Source organism: Rhea americana, unplaced genomic scaffold (genome assembly GCF_003343005.1).
Source record: "Rhea americana isolate MKP2758 unplaced genomic scaffold, rheAme1 scaffold_53, whole genome shotgun sequence".
In the NCBI taxonomy this organism is placed as follows: Eukaryota; Metazoa; Chordata; class Aves; order Rheiformes; family Rheidae; genus Rhea; species Rhea americana.
The window spans coordinates 761,389-773,392 of NW_028186679.1; the positions used below are offsets into that span (position 1 = coordinate 761,389).

General features: G+C 35.5%; 1 protein-coding gene across 3 annotated transcripts in view; it reads right to left on the bottom strand.

Moving 5' to 3' along the window:
* Positions 1–3,208: 3,208 nt before the first annotated feature.
* Positions 3,209–12,004, bottom strand: part of WAC (WW domain containing adaptor with coiled-coil) — a 62,861-nt gene continuing 54,065 nt past the window's right edge. For 2 of the 3 annotated variants that reach the window (XM_085318275.1, XM_085318273.1), the window contains exons 12-14: positions 9,313–9,499; positions 6,061–6,188; positions 3,209–3,364 (exon numbers count right to left, since the gene is read on the bottom strand). In XM_085318275.1, the coding sequence (XP_085174401.1) occupies positions 3,295–3,364; positions 6,061–6,188; positions 9,313–9,499 (385 nt within the window). In that variant the 3' untranslated portion in view covers positions 3,209–3,294. The remainder of the gene's footprint in view (positions 3,365–6,060; positions 6,189–9,312; positions 9,500–12,004) is intronic. The other variant, XM_085318274.1, reaches the window with a different exon arrangement.

The window sequence follows — 12,004 nt, forward strand, 5'->3', positions numbered from 1 at the left end:
GTAGGCATCTGAAGGGTGTGCAGGAGGAAAAAGAAAGGTGTTGCTTGATAATCAAATACAGAAGCCATCAAGCTTTACATATTCTATTTAATGCTGACAAAGAAGTACTCTTAATTTTATTAGTTCAAAAGGGACACAACCAAAGTGTGTACGTATAAAAAAATATATTATACATTAGATATAATGTATGATATATATTATATACACCTACATATATATTTTTAACTTGCTACTTTAATCCTTTAATCCTTGTTACTCCTTGTAACTCCCAAGTTACTTGCACCTATTCACATACTATGAAATCCTGTAGTATGAACTGTGTCAAAAATACACAGCACATCGACTAACTACAGAAGGGGTGAGAAGATTAAACAGAGAAGTTTTCACATCATCATCAAAAAAAATAGGCTGGAAAAGAGACTGTCCTATAAAACTACAAACAGCAAGTTCAGCAGGCAGCAACTAAGAATACATGAACCTTCATTCAAGTCAGAGGTTTAAAAAAGTACTCCAAAATAATTTCCACGCAATAGAAAATTAACACTTGAAGCTCACTGACACAGGGTGTTAYACAGCCCGATACTTGAACCAAAAAGGAACAAAGTAAGTTCATGGAGAATAGGCCCAGCATATTAAAAGAGAAGCAACCTCTCTCTCAGCAAGCAACTAAACCGCAAAAAGCAAGAACTACAGACAACTGCAGATCACTTATACTTCAATCCGTTTCATATGTTTGGGCAACATAAGAAAATGAACGTTACTAGAAATGCAGTGTTAGATTCTGTTCCTCAGAAACTCTTGTGTCGCTTTGCGGTGGCTGTCTAAAGAGGCAGAAACAATGTATCTTAAAATTCACTCAAAGTTATTCTATTCCTGGCTTCTAAGCCAAACCAAACATTTGCATGGTATGAAACACCACACACATACAAGAGATGAAAGATTGAGCAACAATTACAAATTCATCTGTCCTGATTTATGGTCACAGTTAAAACACCATGAAGTCAGAAGCAATATAGCCCTGATCTCAGCATCTCAGACACGAGCAATGGCACTATTTGCAATCAGCACCATTTAGGTGTGCATTTTAGAGATATTCGTAAGATTCAGGAGCAAGCTGACACTACAATTTTACTTTCTTTATTTCAATCCACTGGTGAAGACTATGATTCATTAACACATTCACAGACGGAACGCATTCATGTTGTTATWGTGGAAAGGTAAAAACCTGGATCAATTTCTCCCAACATGAAACACTTAGCTTCAGTCAAGGATGGGCCCAAAGAAATAATTTTGTCACAAAACTTTGTCTCTATTCTACAACTATCATTATTGCTGAGACAAAACTATGGGAAGAATCAAAAATAAGTCAAAGATGAAAGAGTCCAAACTTTAAGCATAAACATAAATGCCTGCTCTTACAGTTAAGGCTTGCTAACTGTTCTACTCTATTTTAAAGTATTTCAAAAAGTCAGGATATTTTTTTCCATTTTCCTCTAGCTAAAAATGTATGTATTTCCATTTTCTACCTCTCTCCCTCCCCCACCTCTTCAGTTAAGGTATTTTAACTCAGTCCATCTGCTATGTCTTCTTAGGAAACAATATTCAACCTCCACTGATTAAAAAGTAGTCTTAAAAATCTGTCTGAGGCCACTCAACTTAAAAAAAAAAAAAAAAAAGTCAAGTAGTACTTCTGGTGCTGAAAGACAGTACTTTGTACAAACAAAACATGTAGCATTGCATGTCAATACCTTTACCATTTAGTTCATTTTTTAATCCATCACCTATAAAATAATTGTATTTGATCAAACTATTGTAATGTATACACCTCTGCAACTACTGAACTCGCAGTGCCATCACTTTTTTTTTGTTTTTAAGCAAAGAAAAAGCCAAGTTTATTTTGTAGTAGCAATAGTTTCTTTTTTATTTTTAATATACTTTAGGAAACAATATACAAAGCTGAGCTTTTCCACCATTTTCAAACGGTGGGTTGCTCCAATTACACAAATTCAGCGTTTTGTGATGGTTAAGAACAGCAGTCAGCACCAGACTTAAACAGTTAGCTACAACACAAACATCCTTCGAAATGAAATGTCATAATAGCAAGACAGGTAAACCAGGAGTTAACATATGACAACTGTTGGGGAGGTGTCTTAAATCATCCTTGTTGAATTTTATATTTCATTAAATATTTTATACACAATTTCCTGTTTACAAGTTTTAAACAAAACCTCCCTTGAGGAATTATTTAAGTACAAAAATGTTCAACAAGAACAGTTCTAATAAAGAGTCCCCAAACAGATCAAATTTTAATGTGTTGACCAAAGGAAATGAAAACCAGTGTTTCTTTGTTTTAACATGTTTATTACAACAGATACAATTCACATCTGACTAGCTTTTTTTTTTTTCCTCTTTCCCCTCCCACAACCATGTTAACATGTTCATTGGGCTATTTCTTTATATTTGAGCAAGTAATGTACTTTCAGCACACATGCCCAGCAGTACTCTAAGTCCATTCTTACAGGGTGCAAATGGAAATACGTTTCAATAATTTATACAAACAAGTGGGTTATGCTCAATCACTGCAATTGTAAGCTACTGTACACAGGAATGAAAAGATTATAGAAAAAGTGCCATAGCAACAGTGCCTTAAGAAAAGAGAAAATTAGAAGCATTAAAAAACTGATAAAATCAGATTTTGGATTTCACGGGGAAATGGAACACAGAAAATGAAAAACATTTCTCTGTAAAACAGAAATGAAGAAGCACTGCTCTTGATTCGGTGCAAGTGTGGAAACAGTTGTTTCATGATATTTTGTACATTACCCAAATTGTTGCAGCCTTAGACACAGATCGCCTGGCGCTTGCATTGAATTTTAGGAAATGCAAGATTTCTGAATGATAAATTAACTAAAAAAAGATAAAAGAAAAAAAAAGAAAGCTAATTTTGCAGACAGGTTTACATGTAAAAGGCTAGGTATTTAGCCACCTCAGCATTGATTAGTTTTGGATGTCTAAGCTCTGATACACATGGCTTCCCATGGCTTCACTCTACAAAACATATTTACAACGTGAAGAATACATCTACAAGAAATCTACATTTCAAGGGTTTTACAAATCATTCTTGTATCTTTCCCCTGAATTTGACTCCCTCCTGTCCCCTTCCCCATGTCATCTTTTTTTTTCTGCCCAGCTCAACGGTCCAAAGTCTACTCAAATGCAGCTCAAAAGTGTTAAGACTGGGCATCAGTTTAACAGTTCCTGTACTCAAAACCATGTGCAATTGTTCACAACTTTTCACACCATGAAGGAATTCTGATTCTTTAGCTTTTCAAGTTCTTTAATTTGTTGTCTCAAAAATAGTATCCTGAAAGAGAAAATAATTAAATTAGCATAAACATTTCCATTACATACAGATACTAATCTATGCAAGTATCTCTGCAATTTCAGTGAAAGATGCCAAGTTCCTTAGTTCTATTAATAAACTTCAAATACTTTAAATGAACTCCTAATCTGTTAAATCACCTATGTTTAACATATGCAAGGGCACAAACCTGTGTATGTGAATTTCTAGTTTAGAATATCAAGTTGCTGTATTTCATTATGACTGATACACAATGATGTTCACGCCTACTTGAATTTAGATTGAAGCAAAAGTGGGACACATCAGAAGAATACGTTCAGAAACTGAGTATTCTAAAAAAAAGTATGCTTGTGTCATACAGTTTTCCCCAGAAAAGCATGCAATAGCCCAAAGCACTCGAGTTTTTACCAAATACACTGCTCCTCTGTCCTCAATTCCAACATCCTCAGTAGTTCAGCAGATACAGAGGACAAGACCATGAAAACAAACCTATCTTAATGTGCCTGTTCTCGTAGACAGAGTACTGCCAGAAGCACAAGCCATCATCTTCCCATCCTTCTATTTATTTCCTCCTCATGTTCTGAAAGATTTTATATTCTAGTAAATGTGGATAATTGTGCAGGCAGAAGAGCTACACATGCTCTTGCATCCCTAGAGCAATAACCAAGACTCACACCCAATCTATTTTAGCTTAGTGCATCAATACAGAGAGTCATAATTTCATTCAGTATGTAATTAATTCAAGAAATTCTAAACAATTGAGCCATAACACCTTTTTCTGGTATTTGGTTCTGTGGTTGGTACAATTAAAACTTACTTTATATGAAGTCTCTAGTTAGAGTAAACTCCAGTCTTAAAATATTTGAATAAAAGATGAAAAGACATTAAGGAAAAAAGCTGTCACTACAGCTCATTTGAAAATAAACTGTACTGCTAGCTTTCCCTTAAATTTTTTTTCCTTATTTTCCTGATTTGACATAAACAATCACTGCAATTAATGAACATTGGGTTTAGTTACTATTTCTAAAAACTTTTAATGATAGCTTTGTAACAACTTTTCATTATGCTTAAGTGTAATGCAAGCATGTGAATGAAATAAGGAAGTGCTAAGTCAAAACACTACACAAATATTCTGCCAGTCAAAAGTAATTTTAATAGACTCAGAGAAAGCACGTATGTCAGCACATTTTTGTAAAGTGTTTTCCAAATATGCAACCAGTTCAGTAAAAAATATTCTATTGAAAAGTAGGTGAAAATGTTCTGAAAAGAAACATTGGAAAACACAGTAAAATTGAAACATATGAGTGTATGAAACATATCAGTCAATCAAGAGTGCCATTTCACATACTGTCAGTAAGAGTTAAAGCAGTACACTTGCTTTGCCCAAATACAAGGTTGCTTCTTTTAACAAATTTAAATAGTTCTCTTCTCTGAAGAGTACAGAGACTGTAATATCATTTAAGTTTACTGGCTTTGATAATCCCAGTATTTGCAAAACTTCCTTCCTGCCTCCCATTTCAGCTTGCAGCTTTTATCATATATTCCACGTCTCTGGGATGGCAGCAAAAACATATGATGTATGTTATCACAGATTCGAAGTTGTAACAATCCTTACCTATCAATGACTTAAAGACACAGAATGTATAAAGCAAAAGTGCTATTTAGCTAGATGAACAATGACATTTGACATGTTACTGCATATCAAATATGCCTTCAGAGACTGAAATTAAACCTTAGTAGTTATTTCATTTGTAGGAAACTAAGCAGTATATTAAATCCTGTAATTTATGTAATTAAGTTATGGAACAAAATTTTGAGGAGAGCTGACACTTCAAATCTTTTATCACAAAACATTCACAAGTATTTTACAGTCTACTTCTGACTATAAGGATGATTTTGTCAACTGCCAAAAATCAACAGCTTCTGAGATTCAATTAGCAGCTGTTTAAATAGTGTACATGTCTATTTAAACAGCTTAAGATAGTAAAAGAGAATCACTGTATTCAACAAGCTACAGCACAACTTAATAAGCAAGATGAAATCATTCAGAAAGGAAACTGAATATGAAAGCAGACTCAGCATCAAAGTATTGGTGAAAAGTTTCATGTATTGTAAGGCTTAAGCTTTTCAATTTTCTTACAATAGTCTTTAAAAATGTGGTTGCGTACTGCTGAAGCAATACACAAGATATGGCCTATTAATTGATTTAAAAAGCAGAAGTGTACTTTGCCATAATCATAATCATATCAAGAACTCTTCAAACTTGCTCTGGCTTTTAATGTAATAAATGGTTCTCACACAAACCACAGCATTTAAGACCAGCACGAACTGTGTAGATGTGCACTTATGTGATCTATGACRTCTCACGGATGAACATATACTTTAGATATCCTGAACTACTGTGAGTTGATCAGTTTTTCCTAGTATGTTAATTTTTCTGGAAAGATTCTTCCATTTAAGTGCAAGTACATACACATGTCCTATACCTCGATATTCACTAGAGACTATCAAGAAGTATCTGTGTGGAAAACASGCAAAATGTACACAGAGAAGGTAGCTTTCATACCTGGTAAGCATTAGCATACTTGCATTTAAGTCATCAGTAAATAAACCTCATGCAGAACAATACCAGAATGGGAAGTGTAATACCACCTTGAGAACTACCATTTTGAAAGTAAACACAGAGCACACACACTTACCTTTGCTCACGCAAAGTTGCTTGAATTTCACATACTCGAACTAAAGATCTTAAATTCTTTAATTCAGTACAAATTTCTGACATGTGAACACTTCCCATGTTATGGGCTTCCTCGCGTAATCTTGATGCCTGCAATAGTTAAATTTAAAAGGCAGAATTTTGAATCGTGCATTAGAAACCGCTGGCTATAGCCAGAGAATTGTTGGATGAGTACATCTTGAAAGAGTAGAGCATTCTAACAATGAACACTAAATCACAAATGCCTTAAATTCTCTTTAAAAAGTTCATTTGGAATCACAGAAGTGGACAGCAGTGGGTACCAGAAAATCATCTAGTTCAGGCCCATGCTGAGGCAGGGATGTTTTAGATTTCCTTGATCCTAAAAGAAGTTTACCCAACAGTCTTGAAGATAGGAAACTTGTTGCTCTGTCACATGCTAAGAAATTTGTACAAGTAATTAACAGCCTCCATCCACGTTTTCCAATCACTAATTTAAATTTCTCTTGTAAATTAAGCTTTAGTGACACAAACAAYCAAATGACATCATCTTTCCAACTAAATTATACAGAAAATGTTCATAACCCTCTCAGCTGTTCTCCCTTCTAGACAAACTCCATCATTTCAATATTCCCACTTAGTCAAGTGGGGATTGGCTTAAGTATGAATTTAGAAGGCATGAYCTATCTCCAGTTTGTGCATTTCTTAAAGGCTTGTCACTGAATTGGATATAAGACTCCAGCTAACTCAACAGCACCAAGGAGAATATAATTACTCTGTGGTCCTATGTATCATGCTGCAATACAGAAAGAAGCCTTTTTTGCAAGCAGCACATTGAAAAAAGAGTTTATGGTTCAAAGCAGTTCTTTCCTGCAGTATTACTGTTTACCAATGTTATTCTTAAGATCTTGTACACTTGATTTTTCCTTTCCAAGAGAAATGGTCTATAGCACAGGTCTTCATCTACTTCTGGCATTTCTCCAGTTCTAAAAGGCATTTTGCATTCTAGTTCCTTCTATTAGGTCTTCTTTTCTAGACACTGTTGACATCCACAAGTACTTAATGCAACCAATTAGATGAATAATGAAAAAAAATTTAAGAGGAGCCTGTTCACCAGCAGGACATAATTCCTTATGTCTTCTCAAAGCCTCGAGACTAACAGCAAACTACCTTTTAAGTATCTTTTGTTAAAAGTAACCAGTCACACGCATTAAAGTAATTTCACTCAGAAGGCCTTTTGTATAAAATAATCTTGTTAAAAGGTGCTAACAGCCTTGCTGTAAATCACAACACAGCATGTACCATTTTCCTGCACAACCAATGCCTGCAACTTTATCAGGAAAAAAAAAGTCCATTTCACACAGTCCATCATCTGTGCTGACTGTCCACTACAAGGGTTTTCTTTCCAGGCTTTTCTAAATAGTATTGTCACCACTTTTTCTACTGAGATACTGTTCAAGACTTTTTGAACTCTACAGTTACTGAGTTCAGACCATCTACAATACCCATTTCTCACCTTTCAGGTGAGGTGAGGTGCTTAAAGGCAGATAGTTATGCTGATTATTTTCCAGTCAACCACATAACTGGATTATTTTCCAGGTTTCCAGACCAACCATGAGTTCTCTGAGATAACTGCTAGTGGTTCAAGAATTGTTTTAAGTACTAATTACTGCACAGTACATTTTGTGAAGTCTGTTTTAATACATACCTGCTAATTAATCTTTTTAAGTTTACTCTGGTATGTGTTTGTATGTTTCAATTTCAATTTAAGTTGAAGCAACAAAGGTATCACGTATTTCAGCCTCTCTGCTTCAGCCTAACTTATCTTCTTTACTATGCATTGGACCTACATTCTCCTTCATTTTTCTTTTTTTCTTTTTTATCAATTATCTCTGACTTAAGTCCCTTAAGTGTGACTACTCAAAACCGGCCTGTAAACATTATCTTCTGAAGTGAAATCATCCAAAATGGCTAATAAGACAATACAACACATGAAAGTTGGCACAAAGGTAGAAGTATCCAACTTAGTTCACAGCAGCCTAGTATTAGCTGCTTTTCTTTCATCTACTGATACTGCAGAAAAATCATTAACTTATAACTAATACAGTTATAAAAATTTATAGTTTATATCTCAATTCAGTACACAGGGAAAATAATACTATCAGAATTTTCCAAGCATTGGGCAAGGGCCATAGAGAGAAGTGGATATGCTGCATCATTTCCTTATTTTTGCAGACATTCCACAGCATTGGATTTTCATGGTTTGGCTGAGTACAGATTGGTATGCCTTAAAATCGAATAAAAATTTAAATCAACAAAACAAAAAACAAAACAAAAAAAAGAGTCCATAAATAAAGATTAGTCTACTTTGTACTTTTATTTTAAGAGTCACCGTACAAGCTACTTGCCAAAAGCCACCAATGTATGCTTCTGACAGTACACAACCATTCTTCAGAAGACCAAAGCAACCTGGGCTAAGAAAGATTACTGTGTAACATAAACTGACTGTATGACAAGGTTGCCTGTGACAGAAAGGATGCGAACAGGATTTAGTGGCCCATATGGTATGGTAGTGTGTTCTAAGCAGCTGACATGCATCCAATTTCCCTATATTATCACAATGTAGCATGTTTCACATAATTAGCTATAAAATAAGGATAGCACTTATACAAAATTTCTGTCTATGAATTTGGGCCATTTTTAGTCAGAACTCATAACCTACATCATCTTAACAACTGAGTACAACAATAAGGCAGAGCTCCTTTTTCACTGCACAGCTGAGCTAACAATCCAGGGACTTAAAACAAGGAGTAGTCTCAACTAGTTTAATTCAGCCACCCAAATCATGACAGATGAGTTTCAGCAGACTTTTTCTTTTTTATAACATATATAATAATTATGTTTCTGTTATGTTCTTTGTAAGTTTCAACAGAACACAGACGGTACGAGAAAACAGTTATGATAACTATTCTTCCATCAGAGAATTTCAAAAGCACTGGTACGTTAAATGAGACTGAAAATACTCAATTGCTAAATGACAATCTCATGCAAAACCTGCAAACCTGCCTTAAACACACACCTCCGATGTTTTCTAACATTATTTAATTCTCACCTTTTCTGCCTAAGGCCAAGCAGAGGAGTTTTTGTTTTTCTAAAAGATACTTCTAATTTCTAGAAAAAGCAACAGATGTAACAAAAGCAGGCTTCAAGCTACACATTAACACACTCACTGGGAGCAATGCACAAGTGTACTCACTTGCTTTTCCGCATGGTCTGCAGGCCAGCCTTGAACATGCTTTATAAGGTTTTCATTGAAGTGTGCTGCTAGTGTAGGTGTTAACGAACAAGTAGGTCGTACAGATGTATTCTGTGGCGCAGATGTTGAATTTGATGCACTAGTGCTGGAGGTATGATTTGGACCTGGTGACGGGCTTCTTTGACTACTAGAAGAAAGTTCAAAAAAAAGTGAGGATYTAAAAACATACATAAAACATTCCTGCAGACAAAAAACCCCACACATTTGGAACCCACTGCTTCCAGCCACAAATTACATAAAACATTTAAACGATAAGCAGGTATTCCTGATAAATTTACCCTAAGCTACCTTTCAGTAAACCTCCTAGTCACACTGGAACCATTTGAGTGCTGCAGTATGACAGTATTTTAACTGTAATAGCCGTGTAACAAATACATAAGCAGTGGCTACATTTTAGTATTGGATAGAGATTATATACATACACATTCTCCCTCAACATGTGTTTGCAAATAGCTGCAAGTTTTCCAAAATTTCAATATTCATGTGTCCAATGAGGTCAAACAGGCTTATTCAACAAAGTAACTGGAAGTGTCACAAGAATCATTAAGGAAAAAAAGCCATCCCTCTCTCCTGAGATGAGCTTTGAGAAGTTTTACCAATGTTGCAACACAAATTCCTAAGTGACTTTGTTGATACTGTCCATCTTCACTTTTAGGATAACAGAAACATTAAAAGAAGCAGTACCACATCTGTAGTTACCAACCAGACTGGTTTACTGGAGCATACTCATGCTGCTGCCCTTTTTCTCGTTTTAAGAGTTTGTTCACAGAAGCACAAAAGTTCATGGCAACAAAAGACATGTCAAGTTGATCATTTTGTATTTAAAATTAAATCAGAAGCTCTGTACCCTGGACCAAGCCTTTGACTGTCCCCTTTCAGGTCTCCATATCCAAGCAAAACCAGTATTTATATTTTCTGAACAATACTCATATACACAGCTTTTCCAATTTTACTATGCAACCACAATTCTTGGTCAAAAATTCTTCTTGTTGTTACTAAAAAAGCCTCTCATACTGATTTTGGCAAAAGAGTCTTTTGACACCCACAGGGGTTGAGATTACGTTATCTACAAAATCATTCTGGTAACTGCTTAGACAACATTAGTTCTCTCATTGCATACCTCTAATAGTTACCCTCTTGCTTCACTCACTCCAAAATTGCATGTCTTTGCAAGACATTTTTCCTCCCTATCTCACGATGCTCCTGATGTGTGGAGTGGCACATCAAGTTCCTTTTCAAGGACCTTATCTCTTTATAAAAACCTATTTCTGACTAAAAATGTAGCCACTGGTTAGTTAAATCTTCGGTAGGCTGATAAGATTGACTAATCTAACAAAGTTTCTTGTACTTGCTATTTGCAAGTCCTCATCCTTCACCCTATACTTGGACTGTAAGGTCTCTAGACAAAGAAGTTACCTTTTTCATTTGTATCACCCCACTTAACAGAGCTGTAGCACACAACTTGAATACCTAACACTATGCTCAACAAGTCACAAAAATTTCCCCCAAGTAGATTTACAATCACTGATACCTAAATTTACTTGCTGTGCATCCAGAAGCCCAGGTACCACAGCCAAGATGAACACCAGACTCTCACATCAACCACACCCCATACAACCACCAGAACTGCAGCTACATAGTTCTGCTCTACCGTTACTCTTCCACTTAATGCTGTCCTTGCAAAAACAAGGCCTCTCTTCTCCAACWTTCTTTCAGTCACTCCCATCCCCTCCACTCACACATACAGTAGTTCTGTTCTTGTATTTTGGCAAGAGGAGGAAGGAAAAATGCTGGTTACAGCTTATGGACATGGACAAGTCAGGAAAAGAACTGCCTGCCTCTAGCCTCTCCATCCTTGTGAAGGSAGACAAAGAAAGCAGCAATCTTCAGTAGCACAAGCGAATAGCATCACTAGTACAATAATAGTACCTCACAACTACATTTTTCTTTAGGCACTACATACACTTGGAAATAGTGGTACTAATTACTAAGCACAGAGTTAAACTAACAAGATGCATTTGTTCACAATCATTCTCCCACCTATGGTGGCAGCAGCTTTCAACACACGCCATAACTTCAGTCTATTTCTTAAATCCTACTACTTGCTTGCAAGTAGTATAATGAAAAAAAAAATCTGAGAGAAACTACCTTAATTCTTCACCTAATCTACCCCCTTGAAGGCTAACACAACATTCGTGCACAGTCTTTACAGCCTAGTACCTAGCCATTTATCCTGATCACTCACATGGCAGAGAACCATAGCAGTTTTCCAACCAATCAACACACTGACACACAAATGCTGTACACAAGTACAGCACATTGCTCTACTATACAACTTCTTTCATTTAACCTCATTCCTTACACTACCCCTAAATTTGTTTAAACGCTTAGGATATTAAAAAAAACTTAAAAAGATTTTGGTGGGTAGCTTTCTTAATATTTTATGCATTAATTTCCCTTGATTTTAGGAAGCAAAAGTTGCAAAGGGAATACATGGCATAACTGAAAAATAAGAAAGCATTTTTTAGTTAATTCTACTTAATGTCTCCCTCATTAATCGGCTTAGCCACTTACTGAAACTTAGAAATGCAAACACTTAACTGCAGAAATGTTGAGCTGATTAGATTAAAAA